The 27675-nt window shown below is 39.2% G+C and overlaps 2 protein-coding genes across 5 annotated transcripts in view; both read right to left on the bottom strand.

The window, feature by feature from the left end:
- Nucleotides 1-11406, bottom strand: part of LOC149081309 (uncharacterized) — a 45667-nt gene extending 34261 nt beyond the window's left edge. For all 4 annotated transcript variants that reach the window (XM_089238145.1, XM_089238146.1, XM_089238148.1 and 1 more), the window contains exon 1: nucleotides 11297-11406. In XM_089238145.1, the coding sequence (XP_089094271.1) occupies nucleotides 11297-11322 (26 nt within the window). In that variant the 5' untranslated portion in view covers nucleotides 11323-11406. The remainder of the gene's footprint in view (nucleotides 1-11296) is intronic.
- A 4658-nt stretch (nucleotides 11407-16064) lies between these two features.
- On the bottom strand, nucleotides 16065-27445 carry LOC149081308 (uncharacterized). The gene is made up of 5 exons (XM_089238144.1): nucleotides 26921-27445; nucleotides 25431-25461; nucleotides 23499-23630; nucleotides 22084-22266; nucleotides 16065-16410 (listed from the first exon to the last, which is right to left on the bottom strand). The coding sequence occupies exons 1-5, from the start codon at nucleotides 26921-26923 to the stop codon at nucleotides 16310-16312; spliced, it is 450 nt and encodes a 149-aa protein (XP_089094270.1). The 5' UTR covers nucleotides 26924-27445; the 3' UTR covers nucleotides 16065-16309.
- Between the last annotated feature and the right edge of the window lie 230 nt (nucleotides 27446-27675).

The following is a 27675-nucleotide window of genomic DNA, read 5'->3' as shown; positions in this document are numbered from 1 at the left end:
CTCGTTTGAGTATATGGTGGGCCACTCCGTGATTTTTTTTTCCTTTAATGAGAAAAAATTTCTTCCTCATTTAGTGTTTTGTTTACAAAATTTCAGTTGTGCATGTGTTTAGGATAGCTCATTTTTCTAATGCTATTATTCACTGATAATGCTTCGAAAAGACAAAAAAAAAGTGAAAACTTTACAAGAAAAATTAGATATACTGATATACTTGGCAAAAGTAAGTCAACTGCTGCCGTGGCCCGCTACTACGGAATCAACGAATATACAGTGAGATATGTCAGGAAAAAATAATCGGAAATTTGATCAGCAATGGCTGTAGCTGCACCCATGGCAGAGAGGGGTCATTCCATTTCAAATCACCTGGCAAAATGCCAAAATGACACCCATAGTCTCAGATTTCAATGATTTTTTTTTATTTGTTGCTTTTACCAACCTTATTAACCATGTGAAATATTATTTGCGTATCTCTAAAACTTTTTGAGAAAAAAAATGTTGAAATTTATCGAAAAATGATGCAGATGACTTTTCCGAGGCGCAGTTTTTAAGCGGCATTGTTTGAGAAAATAAATCATAACTTTTCCAATTTTCAATATATTCAAGTGAAATTTTCACTAAAGTGTTCATAAACACATACAGAATATGAATAAAAATAATTCATACACTTACATTTGAAATTTACATGCAAAAAAATTATGTAAACTTTGTTTTTGTGGAATTTTTCGTTAGAAAAAATACAATTTTTCTAACATGTTTTTAGACCAGAGGCACAGCAGTTACCAAAACAACTTTTATTTTACATTTCTCCTAAATATATGAAGTAAAATACTGGAGAAAAAAATAATGGTTTTTTGACCATTAATATATTTATTCTGGCTCGCAATACAAAATTCATTGAAATAAGACTGGATCGCTGCAATTTCAAATCATTAAACTAGATACTGAAATGCAACCCATCATCCCAGATTCCAATTATTATTTTTTTGTTTATTACTCCTACTATCCTTGTTGCCCATGCAAAATTTCATGTACATATCTCATATTTCGCCCATGCAAAATTTCATGTACATATCTCAAAAACTTTTTGAGAAAAAAAAAAATTTCTAACCTCACAAATGACGCCTCTTAGGCTAACCCCATTCAAGCAATATTACTTGTGAAAATATATCATAACTTTGCAAATTTTTAATACATTCAAATGAAATTTCCCCTAAAATGCTCACAAAAAAATGTAGATTATGAATAGAAAAGAAAATGTAAACATTAGAGGAAAAGTCATTTAAATTTAATTTTTTTATTAATTATTAATTTTTTTATTTTTAACATAATTTTTTAAACACTTTTTTGGATGCACAGCATGAATTTTCAATTATTTTAATTTATTCCTATTAATATATTAAGAAAGAAGACTGTAGAAAAGTAAACATTATTTTGACAGTTAATAAATTTGAGTAACAAAACACAATTGTACTTACATGACTACATTAATTAATTATATTTGTACATTTTGACTTAATATAATGATTCATGCTTAGTAATAAGAAATTTATATTTTATTTTTCATGCACGCTTATACATTTATTACAGTATTCACTAAATTAAGTTTCATGAGTAGTTAATGCAAATAATTCAAAACAAATTTAAAATTCTAGGATTAAATGAATTCATTAAATAATTAGAAATGTTAATGTAATGTGTCAAATCAAAGTGGTTAAAAAAAAAGGTTTTTGGTTTAAATTCATAGTTACAATAAATTCATTTATTGTTGAATAAAATAATTTTTTAAATTAAACCTTCATGATCAGATTTTTAAAAAGTGTTCAAATTCCAAATAATTAAAAGAATAATTAATTTCACTTTTAATTGGTCTATAAATATTTATTATGATGCAACAAAAGCGAACTTTTGCAATCTGATATTATATTTTTGCATAAAGAATTATTTTGTATTTGATAAATCCAGATAATATTATTAATCATATATATAGATGTATTTTGAAGTTTTTTTTTTAACATGTTTAATTATAAAGTAATTTTACCAAAACAGTTAAACTTTTTTTTAATTACTTTGATTTTTACAGCATATATTTTAATAAACATATATTTAATATATATGATAGATATGAAATGGTGTTATACTTGTGTTGCAAAAAATTCTACATTATAATATTTAATACAGGTCTATAGATTTTTCCCAAGAAATAATTTAAAATTGCTGATAAAAAAGCCAAGGCATCAAATCACAAAGAATGAAATAATTATCAGGTACAACCTGATTGTTGTAGCTGAGGCAGATGGAAGAGAGTAGAATTAAAACCTAATGTATATAATGCCTGGTGGATATATATTAGATGTGATGTTTTTGTTGTGATAATGATTGTAAAAAATAATAGCTTCTGTGAAGATATAAACTATGGCACACTGGTCTTTGTCCATCAGAGGGCAGCTGGTGTCTTATTTAATTATAAGACTATCATCCCAGCAGGTGATGATAAAGTCACTGATGCTGCTTCATTGAGAAAACTAAAACAAAAGTGTTAGAACTAAACTGCCCCCCCCCTATCAATTGATGCAAGTCTCAATTATGATCTTGCTGAAGACAGAGAATAAAGTGGTCTAATAAAGTTGTCCATGAAGTAGCCTACTCCAGGGTTAGAAAATTTTTCTTATGATAACACAATTTCCATTTGAACTAAATATTTTATATCACCATTTTGGAATTCAAAGCAAAATGTCAGAAAAGACACTTGAAATTTATAGTGTTGGAAAAGAAACTGGATCTGACTATCATAAAAAATGTTATGCAAAAGTGAAAAATCTGTTACCCATTACATCATTGGACCCATCGGACATCAATTTTTTGATCTTCAGGAGTGGAGTAAGTTCTGAACATTTATCTACACTGCTGGCCACCGTAAATGCAACACCCTGAAGGAAGCATGCAAATAATATGAAATTTACAACATGCATTAGCGGAGGTGAGATATGCAAATGATTAGAATTTCAGCGCAGACGCACATCACGCGCGCCTGTGGCGCCACTTCAAAGCGCTATTTAAGGCTTGGAGATTTCGACGATTTGAAGTACGGCAATTGTGTTTTTCTTGTGGTTTTTTCAAAAAAACGATCAATTATGCCTCGTAGAAAACAGCGATCATCTTTTGATCAAGTATCCGAGTTCGACAGAGGAAGGATAGTGGCCTACCGAGATTGTGGATTATCTTTCAGGGAAATCGGTAGTCGTGTTGGACGAAACCAAACAACTGTAATGCAGATATGTGATCGTTGGATGCAGGAGGGTACGACGGACCGACGTGTTCGATCGCATCAACCTCAGTGCACCACTTCACGTGATGACAGGCGTATGGCAGTGACGGATCGCTCAGCCACATCACAAACCATAGCACGGCACATTCAGTCTGTACTGCATCATCCAGTGTCTGCGCGTACCATTCGACGCCGTTTACAGCAGAGTGGTATGTCCGTAAGACGCCCATTGCTTCGTCTACCCTTGACGCAGAACCACAGACGTCTCCGCCGCCAATGGTGCGATGAAAGAAGGATGTGGACGGCACAATGGAATGAAATTGTCTTTACTGACGAGTCACGCTTCTGTCTGCAGCACCACGATGGTCGGATTCGAGTCTGGAGACACCGTGGAGAGAGGATGCTGAACAGCTGCGTTATGCACAGCCACACTGGTCCTGCACCGGGTATTATGGTATGGGGCGGTATTGGATATCACTCTCGCACTCCTCTAGTACGCATTGCCGGTACTTTAAAAAGCCAGCGCTACATCCCCGAGGTGTTGGAGCCAGTTGTCCTTCCTTACTTTCAGGGCTTGCCCACAGCCATATTTCAACAGGATAATGCGCGACCACACGTGGCACGCATTGTCCAAAGGTTCTTCGTCAATCGCCAGATTGAATTGCTTCCCTGGCCAGCTCGCTCTCCGGATCTTTCGCCGATAGAAAACATGTGGTCCATGGTTGCTCAACGATTGACCCAGATTACATCCCCAGCTGCCACACCAGATCAACTTTGGCAACGCGTGGAAGCTGCTTGGTCTGCTGTACCCCAAGAACACATCCAAAGTCTCTTTGAATCAATGCCGAGGCGTGTGGCAGCGGTGATCTCCAACAATGGCGGCTACTCTGGCTACTGATTTTGGCAGGAACCACACTTCACAGAAGTCTATAAATTTAATCATTTGATGCTTGGTCAACATGTTATCTACAAAATAAATATTGTTGCGATATCTATTGTCTTTCTTGGTGTTGCAATTTGGGTGGCCAGCAGTGTACTTTGTGTAAGCATCATGGAGCTTTTTTCTCAAAGAAGTATGAAATATACCCGAAAGCATGCTTTAATCCTTTTAAATATCATAAGAAAAAATAACAAAAGGTTTAAGGATAGTAAACTTGTATTTTTCACGTATAAATGAAATAGATGGTAGTATAAAATCAATTCCAGGGCAAAAAATATGCCATGCCTGTATGGACAAAGTGAATATAAACATCAATAAATTAGGTGAAGAAACTGAATACTGTGAAAAGATGAACGGTGATAGTGGTGATAGTAATGTAGAGATAAGTAATTTGGAAATGTCAATTACTAAACAAGAAGCACTTGAAGAAATAAATTCATCTCTACAGAACATAGAAGAGTCGCCAATTAAACTTCATAGGGTAGCTCCACAGTGCAAGTCAAACAATGCCAAAAGTTGAATCTGCCTGTAACACTTTAAAATCAAAGGTTCGTAAAGTTTTTGAAGAAGAATTACCAGAAAATGAATCTCAAAGCACACTTAATGAAGATATTAAACAGAAAGCAAATATGATTATTTTTATAAAGTTAATTAGAAATAAGACTCAATTTAACCATCGCAACAATGGGAAAAACTGCAAATTTTAACTCTGGCCCCTGCTTTATGGAACAAGAAAAAATCTGTGAAGAGTTCAATATCACTAAATATGCTGTGCGAAAAACCGGAGAGCTTTTGTAAATGAAAAAGCAAAGGTGAGCCATTGTGTTTTTATTAAAAAAAGAATCAACAATTAAATTTCAATGATTTTTTTGCAATCTAATTTTTTAATGCAAAGGTTTAAATTTTCTTTTCTATTCATAATCTACATTTTTCTGTGAGCATTTTAGTGGAAATTTCATTTGAATGTATTGAAAATCTGCAAAGTTATAATATATTTTCACAAGTAATATTGCTTGAATGGGGTTAGAGGTTAGAACCTGTAATTTATATTATAACCACTCCCTAATAAATACAAAAGGGATTTTTCCAAAGAAAATAGCGATTTTACACACATAAAAGTTAAAGCGTAGGGAATAAAATCCCTACTTAAAAATGGATCAAATAAAAGTGATTTTACACACATGGAAGCAGGGCCGCAACTTTGGGGGGCACGCAGGTCTCATGCTTTAGGCACTGGACCAGAGGGGGGGTGCAAATTTTGTTCCCAAACCTCTCTTTCAACATTACAAGGGGACCAAAATGCACACTTGCCCTGGGTGACAAATCATCTAGTTGCAGCCCTGCATGGAAGTTAAACAATTAGGAATAAAATCCCTACGCAAAAAGCAAGTGAAATTGGTGGCCAAAACTTCAATGGTGATCTGAAAAAAAAATATTATGTTCAACCAGAAATGATGTGAACAAACATTCTGCGTGAATGACCCCAAAATTATCGGAAGATGAAGGAAAAAAAAGCATCAATTTTTAGAGAACACTGACTTTTTGTGACAGTTGCTTGTTGATCTTTTTTTATTTCACATGGGTGATGATGTCAGTCGTTCCACCATGACCGATGTTTTCATAACACAACTTCTACAAAAAGAAAAAGTCGGTTCTTTTCTGGAACATTTGATGAAAGGAAATTCATTGGTGAATGAGTATCTTTGAAATTGATTAAATATTTTTTGGCTTATTAGTATTCATGTTTTGTCATCGCACATACGTAACTTCAACAAAAGAGGAAATTTTGATCACATGCACGTCACTATAATCTTCAATTATTATCCAGGACCATTGGCTGCTAAGTTATTTCCCTGCACGATAACACAAACTTCTCTTGTTACCATCTCAAAGGGTTTGTAAAACTTTCTTAAAAAAGGAATTTCCCACTATTTTCCCATTTACGAAATGTGATGTCATTTTGAAGGGGGGGGGGAAACCGAGGCAAAAAAGACTTTTTGTCCCACAAGAAATTCCTTAGGGATTGTTTTCAGAAATGGGGATTCTTCTTAAATGAAGTAGGGAAGTTTTAGGGACAATTAGGGATTTTTTGTGATTTTTGTAAAAATTCGGGAAATTTGAGAACTTTTCGGGAGGTAGAGAAATGAAGCTAAAATTCGGGAGACTTGGCAGCTATGTCATCTGCATCATTTTTTGATAAATAATATTTCACACGGTTAATAAGGATGGTAAAAGCAACAAATAAAAAAAAATCATTGAAATCTGAGACTATGGGTGTCATGGCCAGGTGATTTGGCATGGAATGACCCAGTGAAAACTCTGCATCGCCTAGGGGAATCTTGTGTTTCTCATACATAAAATGCTAAGGGTTTTTTTTTGTAGTTACCAGACTGCTTCAAAAAATATATTTCAATTGATTGTAATATTATAATGGAAAAAGCGAAAAAATTTTACTCTTCTATAAAGGAAAGGGCTGGTGAAACGTCTATTCGAATGAATTTTGTGTAAAATTCTGGTATATTTTAAAGTTTATTTTTACGTTTTTTTCTGTATATTTTAAGTAAATATATACATATATTTTGTTTTTTGCATATTTCGCTATTTTTACGTGATAGAACATATTTTGAAAATTTTAAGGTATATTTTGCATATTTCATCATTTTCGATAAAAAGTAAGTTATTTCCTCGCTATTTCAATCCCGCTTCAGACTGGTTTTTGCAGTTCCCGCCTCTAACGAGAGCTCTTAGAGCTAGGATTTTTATACACTAGAAACTGAACATCCTTGCTGATTGATAAAAAATCCTGAAATTCAGGTTTTTCAACCAATGACATCAAATTGTTAGAGCATAAAAATACTAGCCCTTCAACGACACTGGTGTGTGTGTGTGTGTGTGGCTGTAAATAAATTAATAATCCGTGTCTGTGATGGTAACTCGTCTGAAAAATTGGCTAAAATTGGTAAATGGAGGGGGATATTTTAGCGTTTGTGGAAAATTTTGAGATTTTTTTATCGATTAAAAAGATTTTATTTATAATTTTTTTTAATTTTGTGCTTTTCTAATGCTAAATACACTACTTGGCTAGGTATCTTTAACTATAGATGGCAGCACATTAATTCTGAATTCGTAGCAAAACTCAAAAGGGAAATTTTGGCTGGATGAGATTAGTTGATAAAACAAAGAATTTTTGTTCATACAACAAGTAATGGTTCAAAATAATTTCGACTGCAACAACACTTCTCATTATCATATTATTTTGCAAAAAGTAATGTTATTCGAGATAAAAAACTAAATATGCCCTTTTCGTTCCTAAGACCATAAATGCATATTTTACAGAGCATTTTTTGGAAGTTTTTAGAGCATAAAAGTCCTATCCCGAGTAATAACTCATAGAAAATTCTAGGCACCAATATAAATTTTTTTAGTCGCCATAGTGGCCCCGGCACCAGGGATTTGGCAAGACCTGCCTTTTAAGCACACAAGCCCTAATTCTACAAGCTTTATATCCCCCACAATTTACATGGTAAATAAAACAAGCTTGAACAATACTGTACCAGTAAAAAATATTTTAGCTGCAGAGACGTTTACAAGGCACTGTAACAATATCTGACAAGTTTTCCTCCATTTGCTAAGAAAAGGATCATGGGAAAGGAGGTATGAAACCTCGAAAAGTCCCCTCCCACAAAAAAGAGCAGCATTTTTGTTTTTGCGTGTTATTGAGCGAGTGCAATACAATAGAACTTGGTTAATCGGAATTTCAGAACTTTTCGAACTTTTACGGACTCCCCTTGTGTTTTTTAATTTAATGGTAAAATTTCTTGTTTAATTCGATATTTTTTCAAATGTTCTGAATAATTTGAACTTTACCCCCCCCCCCCCAGTGACTTAGAACTTTGAATTAACTAAGAGTTTGACTGTATTTAAAAATAGGGTATAACCACATTTGCATCGACAATCTTGCCCTTATAAACACAGCAGTAGAGGGGTGAATTATGTCTCTTGCTGCTGTTTGAACAACTGTATGAAACACTGCATATCAAGTGGAGATGAAATTCAGACAGAAAATTTACACGCTTCTGTGGGGAACCGAACCACCAACCTCTTGTAGTCTGGGTGAGTGCTCTACCATTAAGCTACAGAGGACTGACATTTCCTTCCCCTAGAGAAGAAACTATTACATAAATGCTAAACAGGACCACGCTAAATGTCTGTGTACCAAAAATCCAAAGTTTCGCTATATTGGAATGAATTCTTCTGGAATCACCAATATATTTTTCGTTAATTCCCAACACACAGTGTACTTTTTTTTGTAGCCACATTTCTGAATACCCCAAAACAGTGATATATGTCATGAACACCATCTTATCTGGAACATTTTTAAATGTTCATGGGTGTTCCTATTGTTTCACCAGTAACTCTAGTAAATAGTACTGAATCTGGTCTAGCGATTAAATCTGGTCAGTTGTCAAAAGCAATACACATTGGCTGTTCCTATGAATATTGCCAATTGCGGCTAAGATTCCGTAAGTGGGGTTGAGCAACATTCAGTAATTTCTGATTTTACCAAAGTTTTTGTCTACTGGCAACCTACAAGTTTCTCTGGGTGACTTTAGATACTCCTTCAGAAAATTGCCAAATGTGGCAACTTGGAAAGATTTATTTAGCCTTTTTTTTCTTGTCTGCTCAGACTGGAATTTAACTGTCTCATTCGTTTACTAGAGCCTTTAAACCTGCTCGGTGAAATAATATTAACAATGGTTCCCCTATTATAAATAATACTTATATTTTTTTCTTGATTTAATCCTAATGCCGTGCGAGTGCATCAAGATGACAATAATAACAGCTTATGCAACGAGTGCTATTATCATCAGAGCTATCATTTATTGATTCACAAATATTTCAATGCATTTGCTTTACAGAAAACAGTTGTGTGTCTTACTCATATTCTGGAGGCACTGTTGAACTTTGCATCATTTCATTTCCATTGCACAGGTGTCTCTGCTGCATATTCTGCTCGCAGTTTCATTTCAGCATCGTTTTTTTTTTTATTACATTAAACTGATTGTGTTGGGTCCAGGCTTCGCAACCACGGAACAGCTGCAGCATGGTCCGCCACGAATTTGGCAACTTTTTCCTTGCAATGAGTCGCCAAGACCATCATAATGGGGCTTTGGGTTACCGTATTTTTCAATATCTTTCCCGTTTTTGCTGGGTGATACTAGGTAGCACTAGCTTTGCCAAACAGGATTTTTCTTTCGTTCACCGCGTTTTTTCAAAAATTCAAAACAGCCGTTGTTCTATTTCCAGCGCGGTCTCTTGGATTATTATTCCTTCCTTCTCCTGTAGCTTGCGTCATTTGGATTATTATCTACTAGTCAGGTTGTATCATACAGTTTTATTATTCGTTCCGTTTTATTATTTTGTTATATTTATTACGTATTTATCCATTTTTATGCCTTCTGCGTTATCTGCATATTATTTGAAATGAACCTAGAGAAACTTTCATGCTCAAAATTCCTTATGCCCGATCCGTTTATTATTCAAAACAAATGTCCGGGTTTTATTTTTTTATACTGATGTTTAGTCTAGAAAGTGACATTTTTGCTATTATTATGCTTGGTGGTTTCTATTATGTTTTGCACACTGATTTTTTTTTTTTTTTTTTTGACGTCCGGTGTAATGTCTGGCAGCCTTGGCAACCTTTTGTCAAGCCATCAGACATGTTTGGCGCCGAAAAAGTCACCAAGTGGCAGACCATACAACAGATGTTGCACGAGGATTGCAACCCAAGATCTCAGAACCCAATAAAAGTAACAAAACTCAGTTTTCACCTTGTATGAAATATCTGTGCGTATATAGAGCCAGCCATTTATTTGGTGTAAGGCAGAAGACTTACAGTGACGTCACACTCCTTGACAGATTTTTTAGACACGTGACACTGGACGTTTATACAACGCACAGCAGATTTGATGAAGTCCCCCCTGCTTTGCTTATATACATGGGCTTGACGTATCTTTTCAAAATAAAGGAAACAAATAATTATCGTAACTATATTATAATTAGCGCGATGTGATTTCACTTTTCTTTCATCATGACAACTTGTGTGTAGCCAGTGTGTGAGCTTCGCTCACTTGATCTACCACCCAATAAGCGAATCATGACCCTTCACCCCCAAATACAAGTCATTAAAAATTAATTTGTCATGATGGCTCTTGATATTTCCCCCCCCCCCAAACCTGTATTAAGGCCCCTATGCTGGGACCTTTGGCCAGGGGTCTTAAAAGCACCATGGAACGACGGATCAAGTGATTTTTCTAAGGCCCTATTCCTCTACAGGCATATTCATCGACAATTTCAACTATGTCTCATTTTTGTGAGGCCCCCGGCCATGCATTAAGACAGCACTGCCTTTGGCAGGCTTCTCAGTAGTGATTTATAACAAGAAAAAACAAAAAGAACATGAATTGCTACTGCGCCCCCCTCCCCCACAGCTGGAGTCCTGTCAACCCCGTCCTTGTGGAATTCTAATTTATCAATGCTTAATGCACATGCGCGCTCTCACATTGAAACCAAATTAGAACACCAAATAAACGCCCGGTTCCGTGTACGCATCCACAGCGAACAAATTAATTGATTAGCAGTGTCTTCAAACGGTAATGAGGCTAATGAAATGTTCAAAATTCTCGCCAAAGCAGTCGCCAAAAACAATACACTCTTTGGCTGTTCCTATAAATATCACCAATTTCTATTCGTCCCGTTTATGGGATATATTTTCCCCCATCAAAGTGGCATTGGATATGTTATAGACCTATGGGTGCTCGGCTTGAACTTCGATTCTTGAATGAGTTCTAGGGATGGCCGAACCCCTGCTACAAACTTAGCACCCACGGTTCCGGTGCCATTGATTCCTTGAAATGTTTCGCCTCAAGATAACAATATGGTTGTTCGTATCACCGAACTCGGTGAGTAAAAGAAATCGCCACCAAAACTGATTGGCGAAACTTCATATCAATCAACGGCATCAAATCATTACCCTCGCATCATATGCACAAGCATTGAAAACTATGGAAACGAAAAGGAAATGAACTCACAATTTATCCGCGGCTTTGCTCGCCATGACAAAACCCAAACTAAAATCGCTGTTATTAAGCAACAACGCAACCCAACAGCAACTTGATGACTAATATTTTATTTCGTTTACCGCCTTTGCATCTGCTAGCTTAGGGCTGTTTAGCTCTTGTGACTTTTCATGACGTTATGAAACTCAATTTTTCATTCAGTCATCAGCCATCTAGTGGTGTATTTAGAGACGAATGTTTTGATGATGATAAATTTGAGACAGGAACAGAAGTTTTTCATTCAATCTAATTCCCTAGGAAATGGGAACACAATTGAGCTGGATAAAAAGTTCGGTTTTATTCTTTGTGAGCAAGGAGACGTCCGAAACAATGAGCCAAGAAACGAGCAGACGACCAGAAACATGGCAAAACTGAGAAGATCAAACAGAATGTTCCAAAAAACCGGCCACGGGCAATACTATACAGCGGCTGGAAATGTTTCAAAGTTTCAATTTTACTTGAAAGATCGGAATCAGAACAATTAAAATTAATTTAAGAAATGAAGATGGAAGGGAGGGAAAAAAAGAAACAGCTGATCTGAACGGGATTCGAATCCACAACCTTCGATGCTAGCGCCTCTACTGTAGTCAACCACTACTCCAATTGCGGTTATGAGTCTTATGTAAAATTAAGTTAGTATAATCGTTAAACATATCCAGGTAATATGTTGGCGCCAACCAAAGCGCCAAGCCGGCAACCAGAGGCGTAGCCAGAAATTTCGTTCGTGGGGTGGACCAAAGTGACAGAACAATGGATTTGGCCATCTTTTCCCCTTTTTTCGGTCATTTTCTCACATTTCGGGGGGGGGGGACCAGACCCCCAAGTCCCCCCCCCCCTCACTACGCCCTTGCCGGCAACCCATTCATTTTCGTTGCATCATCACCAGCCAATCGTATCACTGCCTTTTGAGAATTATCGGCTATACTCTGTTCATTCTAACTTGGGTCCTGATGTAAATAAAGCGCTGTACCAATTTTTGATATCACTCCGCATCCTTTATCTCTCTATATGTTGTAATTTTACCCTCCCCTTCATTAAGTGTTCCGAACACTTCTGAGGGCCCACCAAAGATCACAGCCTGGGTGTTCTTGATGCAGGATGTGGAGGCATAGGCGGAGATAGACTTGGAAGTCTGGGGGGACAAGATGATGATGACGATGTCGATTCATCTATACATATATGCATTAGATCTGTCGACTTCACCTTTGATGCTGGAGGAAGGGGGGCATTGCCCCCCACGCCCCCTCGTATCTCCGCGCATGTGTGGAGGCCGATTAAAAAAAAATTATTTACAAAAGCTTGTACGAGTTGTTTATTATTTTACGGCAGATAGTGAGAAATCCTTTTTTTCTTCAAAATTTTACAATTTATTTCTGAGCTAATTTACGCCGTATGATTTTCCTGGGCCGGATACGCTACCTAGTATACAGTCAAACCTCGTTAGTGCGTCACCCGGTTAAAACGTCACTCCGCGTAACGGGTCACTTTTTGGAAGTCCCAATTGTCCTCAGGCAGGAATTGGCACAGCTATGGCTTACTCCGTTTAACGAGTCACTCCTCTTACTAAATCATATTTTTGCTCTCCCAAGAGTGACTCATTAACGAGGTTTGACTGTATATATATCTCCATATCATGGTAGCATATATAATATGGCAATTATAACGTGAAACAAATTATGAACAACTTACCGTTGTGTTGCCGCTTTTTATTTTTCTTGCGGTCTCCAATTTGACCAGAGCGAGTCATCCACATTATTTCGTTTCTTTACTTCAACCTGTTGTTGATATCCTGTTTTTTGTCAAGACAATTTCGGTTTATCCGTGCGTAGGTTGCGAGACATTACAATATTTTATATCATACATTGGCAAATTGTATTCCGCATTTTCGTTCTTAAACGAACAACCCATGGCTTGCACTTTCATGTTTCAAAGTATGTAATATCTGCATCGAGTTTACGGAAACCGTCTTCCACATCATGTATATGTATCTAATTCTGTAAATTTTCATTGTGGAAAGAATGAACATCCAGGAAATCAGCGAAATCCGTCGCTGGGGGTAGTCGGGGTGGCTTCGGCGTCTGTTCTGGTCTGTGGGCCTCCCTGGGCTTTACCGGGGATGCTGGTTGCTCCGGACGATGGATAGGGTGCCTGGGCCTCGTGGCCTGGAGCCCCAATCATAGGGACCGAGAACTGGGGGCGCCAAGCCGGGGGCTTGGAATTCGGACCTTCCGGCCCTGCTCACCTGGCTCTCTCCAGCGTGGTCCAACCCCTCGGGGTAAAAGGCTTATATACCTCATGGGACAGAGCCTGGGCCACGACATGACTGTCAGACTGTCATGACTTACAGTTACAGTTTAGCAATTGTAGATTATAAAGTTAAAATACAAAAAATACCTTATTTATGAAGCCAAACACGGTTAAAACTATATCGAAGATTATGCGAAATTTTTTTTGGTGAAACCGATTCGTCATTACAAGCGAGGCTGACGTAATTGAGATTTTTTTAAATCAAAAATGTAAAAGATGCAATGAAATAATGTGAAGAAAGTTGTTCTTTGACCATAATTGATCTAGAACAGCACGATGAATTGGAATCATAAATACGAGACATCACCAATTATATTTCTCTAAAAATATTACCAATTGTAAAATTATCGAAAATTGGGAAAAATGCACAAATGAATCGTTGTAACCGAGGGCGTTGCAATTTCTTCGACGTTGTAAGCAACGTTCATGCAAATTCTTCTGTATGGGAATCGGCCATTCCGCCAAGAATTGACGTTATAGCCAAGGTATCATCACAACCGAGATCGTTATAAGTTTGACTGGGAAAAATAAATTCAGAAAATTAAAATAATATACAGTGGATACCGCTTATAACGTTTTTCAGAAAACCTAAGAAACGTTGTAAGTGGGGTAAAGCTTTTAACGGAATATCTTTATGAGAATTACTAGAGTCGAGACCTCGAAAATTAGTCGCAGCAAGCGGGAAAACGGTATAAATGGGAACGTTATAAACCGGGATCGACTGTACACGAAAATTTATTCGATAAAAACAAGTTGCGAGCAGGGGGAAAAAATGACGATAACACGGAAACGCGTTTATACACAAGCAACTTGTATGAGAAAACGGAAAATTTTGCTCTGCCATCAGATTTTTTTGACACGACCTTCAACTTTTGCTGTCTACACGACACCATCTTATCGCACACTCCCTCTTTTTCCAAAAACGGCCGATAAACGTTGCGAGTAAACGTACTTTTATTAGATGCCGCCCACCCCGACGGGTTCAGGTTCATGGCGCTCTTCGAGCACGGTCACCTCATCATGAAGTTCCGTCAGTTTTTCATTAAGCGCAAGTAATCCGTGCCGTCAGTCCGGCCCTGCTGATGATGATTATGACGCCCATTGAAAAAGCTTCATAAGAAAAGCGGTACGACTGTTTTCCTACAGAGCGCGACAAGCCTCACGCCAGCGGTTTACGTCAGGCGTGGTTTGCCGACTGCTTCTTGAGAAGTCAAATGCGTCGTGCACCGCGCGTTTCACCGATCTTCCCTTCATTTTTGCTGTTTCCTTTTCCTTCCCTTCAAACCGGAGCATGCAGACAACAGAATAGCTGATGCCAGGGCCATACAATATAGTCAGTGTCGTGTTAACGCATGGGCTCGCCCGGGGGCCTCAGAAAAACGAGAAGTAGTTGAATTTTTCGAGAATTTGAAAGGTAGGGTATCAGAAAAGTCTCTTGGCCTGAGGGCCCATGACGCTCTTAAGACAGCCCTGCATATAGCCGTCCTGGCTGGTGCGCCACGCTAGGGAAACACAAACTCGCAGCGTGATTATGTAATACGTTTCTGGTCCAATTCGGCGCAAAAGGCCTACTCGTAGGAAAATCCAAGCCCTACGAATCATATTTCCTCGAGAACATGGCCACATGAAGCGGTTCTATCCCCCCCCCCCCGCCATGGCCCCCACATCCTATAGCAGGGCCCCTAGGCTGGGATCTTTTGCGGGCCCCCCCCCCCGACCCCACTTTCACGGGGCCCTTTATGATGAATTTATAGTGTGAAAAAGCAAAAAAATAGTGAAAATCGTCCCAGGGCTGGAGCCTTGTCAGCCCACCCCTTGTGGGGGCCATGCCCCCCGCCACCCATTATTTAAAAGAAAAATAATATTCTCGATTATTCTCCAAATTTTACATTCAGAAGAATATTCTCAGAATACTTGTTCTTTGAGAATATTCTGCGCTAACGCACGTAGGAATTTCTTGGGGGAATTATTCATCATTTTCTTTCATCTAAAGTGGTGGTATAACCTGACCAGAGGAAAGTGATTTATGACCATCACGAAAATAGAGGAGGTTTTCTTTTCCTCTGCTTCTCCGTTCTGAAGAATGAACCCTCTGTTTTCCTGATGAAGGTCAACGTCATAAGCCATCTTTCCGTGGTCAGACAATACTTACATTATTTCTTGCAAAACAACACTGGCGTATGTGAGGGAGGAAAGACATACAAACTTCTGTAAAGTCTGTCAAATTATGTTTTTCCCTCACATCTTCACAAGTAATTCACCTATGCTACTGTCTCAGGAATTAAGCTTTCCATTTTTGTACAAGACTTGCCATAGCTCATTCGCTTAATACTGTCAGGTGGTCGTAATAAAGTGGCGACTCAGTGTAACTTACATTCAATGTAATTCGGTCAATGAACAAAGCATAAAATAAATTAGTCAAACCTATGTTATTCTGACCAACATGAAAAGTTTAATCTTAGCCAGCGCATACAAAATCGTGTATACTACATAAATCCTAAACATCCATGGAATGTGTCATGAATAATAACCTAAATATCACACACAAATAACAAGTATATTATCCCTCATCACCTAAAAAAAAGGAGTTAAAAATAGAAGGCATTTTGATATCACAGTAAACGGCAGATTCCAACACCCCAGGATATAAATGATTTTAGATTTTATGAGAGAAAGAGATTAGTAATAGTCTGGCACTGGAGCGCAAACAACTCGGATGAAATCGTCATAGTTGACGTATCCATTGGGATTCACATTCGCTTCACGGAAAATACGATCAACTAGAAATGGAAAATACATAAATAAAAGTGAAATTCTGATAAGCGAGAGTCAAAATGAATCGAAAAAATAAATTCAAAATAGTATGGGTAAATCTTATCTCTAATAACATTCAACACACTAGATGGCACATACTACTCTACCAATTTAAACTGGCATTTATGTCAGAATGTGCATGTCTGGTTTAGGTACATAAACAAGATAAGAGGTAGTGGTAATAAAGTGGCAACAGTCCAATGCACCTTGTGTAGTTGACTACAACTACACAAGGTATGTTGGACTGGATACCAAGTGAAGATGAAGATTCATTTCGGAAAGAAAATTCACATGCCTCTGTAGGGGGCAATTGGACTGCCCACCTCTCCCAGACTAGGTTGAGTGTTCTACCATTAAGATAAAGAGGACAATTGCTAAATCGCACATGCACCTCACATGGCACATTCCTCAGCGGAACTTCTAACAAATTGGTACATGTTGGAATGTGTGTGTACGTGTTGTGCACCTGACGTGAAGTTTGCTTCTGTGTAGTGCTTGTTATGTGTAGTGCAGCCATCTGCCATCAGTTTTTCCTAACTGTGAGTGAAGTACAATAACCTCTGATCTGCCTCAGTTAGATGCGAATTGGATAACAGGTGAATTAATTAATTAATGCAAAATAGCAAATTTATTAATCTAAAAGTACTTATTTGAATGGGGTGATTCCTCACCATGGGTCCCCACCATTACACCATGAAAAATCTCACTTAAGGACCCTGCTACTGTGGGGCTATGGGAAAACTGATCAAATAACTAGGTGCCTCTTGTCCAATCATAGATTTCTCTAGATTTGTGAATGATACTCATGAGACATCAGTTCAACTCCGAAATGGCCAATAAGGGCTGTTGGGAATAGTACGAGCTTACGTTTGTAATCCCTCTGGTCACCTCCAGATGGCGAAACTGATCCGTTACATGACTTTTCGCTTGTGTCTTCTTTTCCCTTGTATCTTTTTTCCCTAGTATGATATGTTCGTTCGACGCCTACGTGTACGCATGTCTCGTCTTGTATTACGTAAAAATAAAATCGTTTCTTCTACGCATTTGCTCTCCCAATGTAAGCTATTTCGGCCCCGACATATTTTGGTGCACGAAACCCGCCGGAACCAATATTTTGGTGAACGAAACACGCCGAAACGAATATTTTGATGAAGGAAACCCGTCGGATGAACATTTAGACCAACGAAACTCGTCTTAATATGGATCAGGAGAAAATAACGACGCTCCATCGGAAACGGACAACGGTGCGCGCCAAGGTGACTAGATTCGTTTCAACGTTGGACAGTGCCGGGAAGGAAATCGACTTCATGGTTTCTCGTTTGACGGAGGAATTGGACGAATTACTTCGCCTTGACGACGGTATTCACGCTCTACTATCGGACGAGGACTACGCGATCGATATCGAAAAATGCGAGGAATACACTGAGAAAGCGAAACGTGCCTTGTTCGATGCTTCCCTCGTGCTACGAAAACGCAACAAGTCTCCAACGACGGTGCCTTCTCTGGTTGCTACTTCGATTCCCGCTTCAGCTCAACCTACATCGACTTCATTACCATGTGCTCTCAAGCTGCCTACAATACGCCTAGAGCCCTTCCGCGGTTGTGTTGAAGACTGGCCGACATTCTGGCAACAATTCACCTCTTCGATCGACGAGAATCCTCAACTGTCAACCATCGACAAACACGTTTTTCTACGGGGGTATCTCCAAAACGAACCCAAGAAGCTCGTCGAGGGAATCGGCGTCACATCGGAAGCCTACGAGACGGTAAAGAAGATGCTGATCGACAGGTACGGCAACAAGGATACCATCATACAGACCCACATCGATTTCTTCGACAGCCTGCGCCCAGCGACAACTTCATCGCCCGAGTTTCTCAACGACACCTACTTGGAAATTAACGCCCATATTCAAGCTCTCCGATCACTCGGCGAAGATGTCGATAATTACAGTCGGATTTTGACACCGAAGATCCTTCGCACATTTCCTACGGACATTCGTCAACGGTGGATTATCCACTCTAAACGGCAAGATATCTCGGACATGGACATATCAAAGCTGATGCAGTTCCTCGGTGAAGAAATCGACGGACTTCGATTTTCAAGCAAAGTGCAAGGTGAGTTTCCTTTGCCACCTTCGAATTTCCGCCCGACTACGGAAGCATTTCATGTTCGCACTCGACGTAACGAGAAAAATCCGTCACCCTTCTGCCCATTTTGTGAATCGTATGATCATTGGCCTCAAAATTGCTCGGTGATAACTGATGTTCAATTACGAGTGCAGAAGCTAAAAGAAACTCGTCGTTGTTTTTTGTGTACTAACCGTTCGCATAACGCTAAAACGTGCCCACGCCGTGCTAGAGCTTTCTGTTCTAACTGTAAAAGAAAACATCATGTATCCATTTGTCCTTCACTTCATGCCTCTACTGCTGTTGGTAAAATTGATGTATCGCCCCGTTTTACGTATTTGCAAACTGCACGTATTTGGGTATTCGGTCCCAACGGAAATTGCAAATTGTCTCGATGTGTGTTAGACGCCGGAAGTCAAACCTCCTTCATTCACAGCAGTTTAGTGAATGAACTGCAATTGCATGTGCTGCAATCGGTCAACTTGTCTATTAGTGCATTCGAAGCTGTGCCAAAACAATCGATGTATCGACGTCAAGTGCAATTTTTCTTATCTAGCATTTGGGATAACAGATCGATTCCGATAGTTGCTTTCGAAAGCAATAATTCCTACGCCTCACATCCCACGGCTCCGGTAGACATTGGTGCATTTGCTACTTCACGCAGAATTCAGCTTGCGGACCCTCACTCTTCTGACGACATCCCGATTCAAATTCTCATCGGTAGCGATTATTACTGGAAAATAGTGAAAACTGATTCGCCGGTCAAATTGTCAGACACTTTCGTTCTTGTTCCGTCTCATCTCGGACATATCTTGAGCGGTATCCGTTCCAACGTTCTTTCCAACACACTCCTGCTTCGAACAACACTACTGTTCATTGCATGGCTACTACTTGTGCTGAAGAAATAAATGACTCGTTCAAACGCTTCTGGGAACTCGAAGCCATGGGAATCACCGATGTAAACGAAAAATCACTCTCGACTGGCGAAGCAAAAATATTGCAAGATTTCCACGAATCTTACAGCCTGGAAAACCATCGTCGTGTCGTTTCACTACCGTGGAAAGAAAACGTATGCCTCACGTCGGACAATCGACCTATTGCCTCACGCCGCCTTGACACTCTTCGTAGACGTCTGGATAAGGATCGCCCTTTTCGGGAAATGTACATTCCGCAAATGGAACGTTACATCCAGAACGGCCACGTCGAAATCGCGCCAGAATCGTCAAGTCCTAGAATTTATTATCTCCCTCACCACGCAGTGAAGACCATTCTTGAGTCGGAAAAGTGTCGTAACGTATTTGATTCATCGTTTCATGTCAACGAACACCCATCTCTGAATGATGCTCTTGAGACTGGTCCAAATCTACCTTCGACAGAAATTCGTCAGACTGTGAAAAGTTCAATGTTGATATCTACGTCTCTCCCAGTGATTGACATTTCTCGTTTCAGTTCTTACGCGAAACTTATTCGGGTTACCTCGTGGATTCAACGATTCATATACAACTGTCGCACGTCTTGCAAACTTCATGGCGAATTAACAGCAAAAGAACTCGAAAACGCGAAATGTTATTGGATTCGTCAAGTTCAAATAGATTGTTTTCCGTCTGACTATGATGCTCTTCAACATGGTAAACAACTTCCAAAAGACTCGAAAATTGCACAATTCCATCCATTTCTTAGTGACAATCTGATACGAGTTGGTGGTCGTTTGCAGTTCGCATCACTTCCAGCTGCTGCAAAGCATCCTTTAGTGCTCGATGGTTCACACCCATTTGTCAAATTGCTCATTCGTCATATACATATTCGTCTCCATCATCTGAGCACGAGAGTGGTACTATCAGAACTGCGAAATGATTACTGGATTCTTCGAGGGCGACAGATTATTAAAAGTGTCCTACGCCAGTGTCTTCCCTGTAAAATTTTTAGAAACACGCCACCGGCTCAAATTGAAGCACCACTTCCTTCGGATAGAGTCACACAGTCGAAACCATTCAGTGTCATGGGGATAGACTTCGCTGGCCCACTATACGTTCGTAGAAGCTCTATCTCAGTGAAAGTGTATATATTGTTGTTTACATGTGCTGTCACTCGAGCGATTCATCTCGAGCTTGTCACGGATTGCTCTGCAGATAAATTTTTGCTGGCATTTTCACGTTTTGTTGCTCGTCGAGGTGTTCCCAACACTGTATATTCGGATAATGCGCAGACTTTTCACGCCGCAAATCGTGAGCTTTCCGTCCTTTGGGGTGCCATGACTTCACCTTCTGCTCACCAGTACTACGCCTCCCACGGAATCACTTGGAAATTCATAACCCCTCGAGCGGCTTGGTGGGGAGGATGGTGGGAACGCATGATTGGTGTCGTCAAACGTTGTTTACGGAAAACATTAGGTCGCGCATCTCTCGATGACGAACAACTGACGACTACGTTGGCTGGAATTGAAGCCGCAGTCAACAGCCGACCATTGACAGCTGATATCGAGTTGGATGACAGCTTCGAACCTCTCACGCCTGCCCACTTCCTGGTTGGACAACGACTGACAACCCTTCCTTCTCACGAAAAGGTTCCTGCAGCTACCGACCTCAAGAAATCGTGGTCACTGCAGCAAGATTCACTGAATGACTTTTGGAGCCGATGGAGGAAAGAATATCTGCTAGAGCTGAAGACATTCCACGAAGTGAAAAATAAAGACCAAGGTCTTCAGCTACGAGTTGGAGATGTCGTCCTCCTACAGGAAGATGCAAGACCTCGACACATGTGGACGAAGGCACGCATATCATCCCTCGTCAAAGGTCGTGACGGCAACATTCGTTCGTGTATTCTACGTACAGCCAGTGGAACAGAAATTCGACGGCCAATTCAATTGGTAATTCCTCTGGAGGTTGACCAGGGTGGGGAGGATGTTGGGAATAGTACGAGCTTACGTTTGTAATCCCTCTGGTCACCTCCAGATGGCGAAACTGATCCGTTACATGACTTTTCGCTTGTGTCTTCTTTTCCCTTGTATCTTTTTTCCCTAGTATGATATGTTCGTTCGACGCCTACGTGTACGCGTCTCGTCTTGTATTACGTAAAAATAAAATTGTTTCTTCTACGCATTTGCTCTCCCAATGTAAGCTATTTCGGCCCTGACAAGGGCAAACACGTCTATGGCAAAATAGCACCTCACAAGTCTGAAAAACAGACTGCAAAAGGTGATAATTAGAGAATCTGTCTGGCAAATTTTGAAATGATTTAGACTCATAGCAAGTGATGAATCACCAGTAATGCATCTTTTAGAAGCCTACTGATGATGCCACTAAGCATTGGTGAAATGTTGAGAAGAAAATTATCTTGTACCACTCATAATCCCTTGCACAGAGAAACTCTATTTCAATTAACGATGGCAATAAAAATATAAACAATCACACACCACACATTCACAAGAATTTCATAGATGACAACTCGGAAGCATTCTCCTTAAAATTCATTCACTTCGATTCAAAGTCTGAAAAAAGAAAAAAAAAACTCACCTTCTTTTGGGCTCAGCTTTTCTCCCCAATTGATAAGAATGTGTCTCAGCTCCCTGGCAGAAATACGACCCGTTCTCGCCGGATCACTAGCATAAAATGCTCTCGTGATTTCTTGCGGAATATTTTCTTTCTGCGTGTGATTATGCATAATCTCAAGCATATCAGCGAATGATATCTTCCCATCTAGAAACAAAGAGTACAACTCATGAGATAATATTTCATTATTATCATTTAGTACATTGCTATACACACGTTATTTGTGCGCTACTGATTGTGTAATCAACACATCATGTTTACATATAAATACTAATTGGTAAAAAAATAATACACAGACAGCTTCAGAGGCGGCGACATGAATAAAACATTGGGGATGCTGGAAGTTGCTGGTTGTCCTGTATACACGAGACTCAAGCCCATAAAAAAAGAGGAAAGGTGCATCGCATTGTTTTTTTGGCAATTATTGGGAGGGGGGCTTAAATGGTCTCAGCCTCTTGCTTCCAGCACTTATGGACAGCTTATGATATTCGAGAATGCTCAAATGTTTCAGATCAGCTAAAGTATTTTTTTAAGAGATGAGACAGGCACAGATCCAGGACGATATGTTTTAAGGATGAAATCTGTAAGTTCATTGGATCGTCCGTATATTACGGAACAGAAAAATTTTCCCATATTATTCTGCTCTTCTGGACGGGGGGGGGTGATCATTCTTAATGCTCCCCACCTGGATTTGCGCTTCAGCAAAAGGAGCAGAGGCAGATATCGTCAGCTATAAAAGAAACTGCAGTAGGCATCTTCAGCTATGAATAGAGTAACGACAGATATTTTCAGCTGTGGATGGAGTGGAGGTAAACATCTTTCGCACCAAATGAAGCTGAGGCAGACTTCTTCATCTGCAAATGGAGTGGAGGCAGATATCTTCAGCTGCAAATACTTAAGGGGGGGGGGGAATGCAGACATATTTGGCTTTGAATGGAGCAAAGGCAGACATTTTGAGCTGCAAATGAAACTGAGGCAGGCAGATCCAGGGCGATCGGTCCCAGCAGCGACTTATTTTGTAGGTGCATTGGATCATCCCATATTATATAGGCCAAATTTACCCCTTATTAAATTTAAAAGTTGTCGCTTTTTGGCAAACGTGAAGTACAGGTTTTTCTTCTGACATTTTGTTCACACAAGTAGTGAACGTTTTCTCATGAAACGTTAAAAAACAAAATGTACTTCACGTCGGCCAAAAACCCAGAAAACTTTTAAATTTAATTCTAATTTAGATGATGGCCACAAAAGCCTTTTTTGTTTCATTACCCCTTATTATTCAGCTCTTGGGGGGGGGACAATCAACCCCCCGACTACCCCGGATACATGCTTGAGATGAGAAACGTAATATAAATTTGGAAAAAATCTTTACTCAAACATACTTTTATCATTGAAGTACTTCTTCAGCTCTGTTATGGTCGGGCTCAATCCAAGCGAGCGCATGATGATGGTTAATTCATCAAGAGTCTTGACATATCCACTGCGAGCGTTGAGGTAAAAACAATCACGGAACTCTGAAATGACAACACAAAATTCACATTGCCAAAACTGTCTCACAAAGCATAAAAATATGGAGGTGACTGTAGGGGGGAAAAAGTTCCCGTTGGAGCCTTTAAAATAAAATCTGATCATTATTTGACCGTTTGAAGGGGAGGGGGTACATTGCACTAACTAAAACAATTTTATCATCACGGTTTACAATTATATAGGGTTATCAAAACTAAATTATTACAACTCAGAGTTGAGTTTAATGATTCATCCAGTAGTAGCACCACCTATCAGTGAACCTTTGAACAATTTTCTCTATTCAATAAATAGCATAAGCGATGATTCCCAGACTTGAAAAAGTCTGTAATTTTGCGCCAAAAAAACAAACATGTCATACAAATAAAAGCAAAAACTAGGGATTTATTGGATTGCATAGGCTGGCCATACGACCCATTCGCCAGGGTGTTCCCATATTTTTCTTGCCATACAGATTTTTTTAACCTTCAAGCAGGTTGAGAGGGGAATAATTACAATGACTCAAAATCTTCTAAGAGGCCAAGACTGGCCATAGATATTCAGAAAGCAGCATGGCGCAGATAAGAAAAATCTCAACTGCGAATGGAGCGAGTCGTATAGTGTACGACAATCTAAAAATGGGGCCTCTAGACCGTGGCCCCCCCACTCTGTCCCCCTACGGCATATAAGCAGATGGGGCCTGCTGCCTGTGACATACCACGTGCTGAGATCCGCACAGAGGGGTTAAATAATAATGACCAGTCATTTTCTGTATTGTTACAGAAGCCTATCTATCCTTCACTGAAATTAAGGAATAAAATTATTTCGGCAACATAAAAAAATTGTGATTATACAAATACAAATTTTTTATCTCCCGTTTGTCATTTAACATTTCCCCCCCCCCCCCCCCCACTGAGATTAACAGTGGCACTTCATTTCCCACCATTGGTGATTTAAGCGATAATTGGCAATTTTGCTTACTTTTGGCATAATACAGGGAGGTGGCAGAAAGGTTGTCGTGATTTGGTGGAGGTGTTGCTCAGCCTGGAGTGGGCGTGGTCATTTTAGATACGTGAGAGATGTATTTTCAAACATAGCTATTTTTTATCACATTTGCTAATTAACCAATCAAAGTGTCCATTAAATTTTACACAAGGTCACTTCACATGCAAGAATTTCATAATCCCACTCGTTTAACTCCTGTACAACCATTATCTTATAGGGATGCATGCTGAGTGACTTGTATAAAATTCTGCGAACACTTTGATCGGACATTTATGAACATGATAAAAGTAGCAATGTTTGAAAATGGCATCATCTGGCGCATCTAAAGTGACCACGCCCACTGGCCTACCCCCCACTGCAAACAGAGTAACCCCTCCACCAACTCAGAGCAACCTTTCTCTATATTTGGCAACAAAATTGCTGATTCCCTGTACTTTAAATACTAGTTTCCTATATATTTTTCCTGAGAAAACATGCTCCGCCTGCGATTGCAAGGACTGAAAATACTTTCTTCAGGGATTTTTCATTCAAGAGAAAGCACAATTTGAAGATTTTTATATAAAGGGACAAAAAAAAAAAAAAAAAAAATGGGAAGAATCTGGTGTTTAGGATAAAAAATCAGAAGGCTCAAGGGTGAATCGGAAGCGTTAGCACTCATTAAATGATCAGTGTATAATCTTTGAGTGTGTTTCTTGAATTTGGTGTCGTTTTTAACAGTAGAACGTCCTCCAAAATTCTCCGAGAAGGAAGTTTAATTTTGGTACTTCAATAATTCACAGATCAAGAATAGTAGCAACATAAATTACCATCGATGTCCTGTTCCCTGAAAAAACGAGCCTGCAAAGAAATAAATGAAGGTGAATAAAGGTTTCGAGAACATTCAAATAAACATCATAATTACCAAAAGGAAAAACACATTAAGTTGCTTTCATAATAATTACTTGAAATTATGCAACAGTATACAGTGAAATCTCCACTATACTCTGTGGACCAAGAAAAAAACATAGCTGTAGAAGAATTATCGTTAAATCGAGAGGAGCATCGCTCAACATTAGACTGTAGGCATTTCCAAACAAGACATGAGAAAATATCGTTGTACTGGAATGCATCACTATATCAAATATCATGGTAGTGAGGTTTCGCTGTATATATACTAAAAGAAACAAAAAATTTCCCAGGGATGTAACCAAGCACAGATTCAGAGGGGGAGGATCACCTCTCTCAAGAGCTAAATAATAAGAGGGGTGGGAACTCTTGTTTATCTCATTAAAAAAATCGACCCAATGCTCTTACACAATAAGTTGCTTGACGCATCACCTTTGATCCACCTGTCTCTGCTCCATCTGCAGCTAAAGACGTCTGTCTTCGATATATTCAAAGCTCCAGATACCTGCCTTTATTCCATTCGAAGCTGAAGTGTCTGCCTCGGCTTCATTTGCAGCTGAAGATGCCTACCTTCACCCCATTCGCAGCCGAAGATTTATGCCTAAGCTTTATTTGCAGCTAAGGATGACAGCCTCCATCCGCATTCGTAGCTGAAGATGTCTGTCTTTGATGCATTCAAAGTTCAAGATATCTGCTTTGATTCCATTCAAAGTTGAAGATGTTTCCACATTTGCTGTGGAAGATATATGCCTCAACTCCATTCCTAGTTTAAGATTTCTATCCCCCCCACCCCATTCCCATCTGAAATGTCTGCCTTTGCTTCATTTGCAGCTGAAAATATCTGCCTTCGCTCAGAACAGGTCGGGGGTCAATAGAAATAATCACCCCTCTCAAGAGCCAAATGATATGGTAAAATTTGTCTGTTCTGTAATACGGGACAATCCAACGAATTTAAACAATTCGCCCCTTCTAACACATCATCCTGGATCTGTACCTGGGAAAAAGGTGTGGGTAGGTTCAGTGCCAGGGCCATATTCATAGAAATTTTCGGACCCTTGAAAACAAAACAGTATTTTTAACAACAGTCTAGAACATATATAAGATCGCTACTTCGGGCTAATCACTGAGGATGTATGTAGTGAAGCGTAGCAGTGATATTCAACGTCTGCCTTCTCGCCTATGTCACTAATACACTTGCTTTAGTGAACTTTCACCCCCCCCCCATATGCAAATGGCCGAGAAATGCTTAATCTTGACCTTGTTTACATGGTGGGTGCATTGATTATATTTTCTTTTCCTCAATCTCATCAATTTTTAGTGATCTACATTCTCATTAGTATGTTCTATAATGATATTAGCAATAGATGCACAATATAAATTACAATTAAAACTGCAAAAATTGAAAGCTTACCATTCTCAAAGGCTTGCCAAAAATGAATGACAAAGGTCGAAGTGATTTTTAGTCTCACAATCTTCCCTGCTAAGCTTAGCAAAATGACAATGTTTACAACTGGATGTAGGATGAGATGACCTTTAAAGACTTGGGTATCTCTGAGCTCAACTTGGCGAAATGACGGTGTTTACAGCTGGATGCGGGATGGGATGGCCTTTGAAGACTTTGGTATCTCTGAGCTCAACTTGGCGAAATGACGGTGCTCACAGCAGGATGTTAGATGAGATGGCCTTTGAAGACTTGGGTATCTCTCAGCTCAACTTGGCGGAAAAACAATGTTTACAGCGGGATGCAGGATGAGATGAGTTTTGAAGACTTCGGTATGAATCAGCTGAATCTGGCGAAATGACGATGTTTTCAGCAGGATGTCAGATGAGATGGCCAATAAAGACTAGAGTATTTCTCTTGTAACGTCCTCTTTGCCTGCCACAGGTTCTACGAGCAAAACGATGATGTTTGCGATGGCTGTCAGATGAGATGGACGGCCTTGATCATACTTCTTTCTGATCGCTTGGACATATTTTTCAATTTTATGTCCAATCACAATTCTAGACCAGATAAATGAATAATATTGAAAAATTTGATTTTTCTCATTATTTTTTACTAAAAAAATGATTCATAATAGCAATATCATAATGAAAATAAAATACGAAGTGGAAAGAGTGTGTTACAGCGCCATCTATTGAACACAGATGTTAACTACAAATTGTGAA

This window comes from Pholcus phalangioides, unplaced genomic scaffold, assembly GCF_987345545.1.
Source record: "Pholcus phalangioides strain wild (caught in Gottingen) unplaced genomic scaffold, Ppha-v1.0 ptg000010l_1, whole genome shotgun sequence".
NCBI lineage: Eukaryota > Metazoa > Arthropoda > Arachnida > Araneae > Pholcidae > Pholcus > Pholcus phalangioides.
Note: the sequence above shows the minus strand (reverse complement) of the source record. Positions and strands in the feature narration are given on the sequence as shown.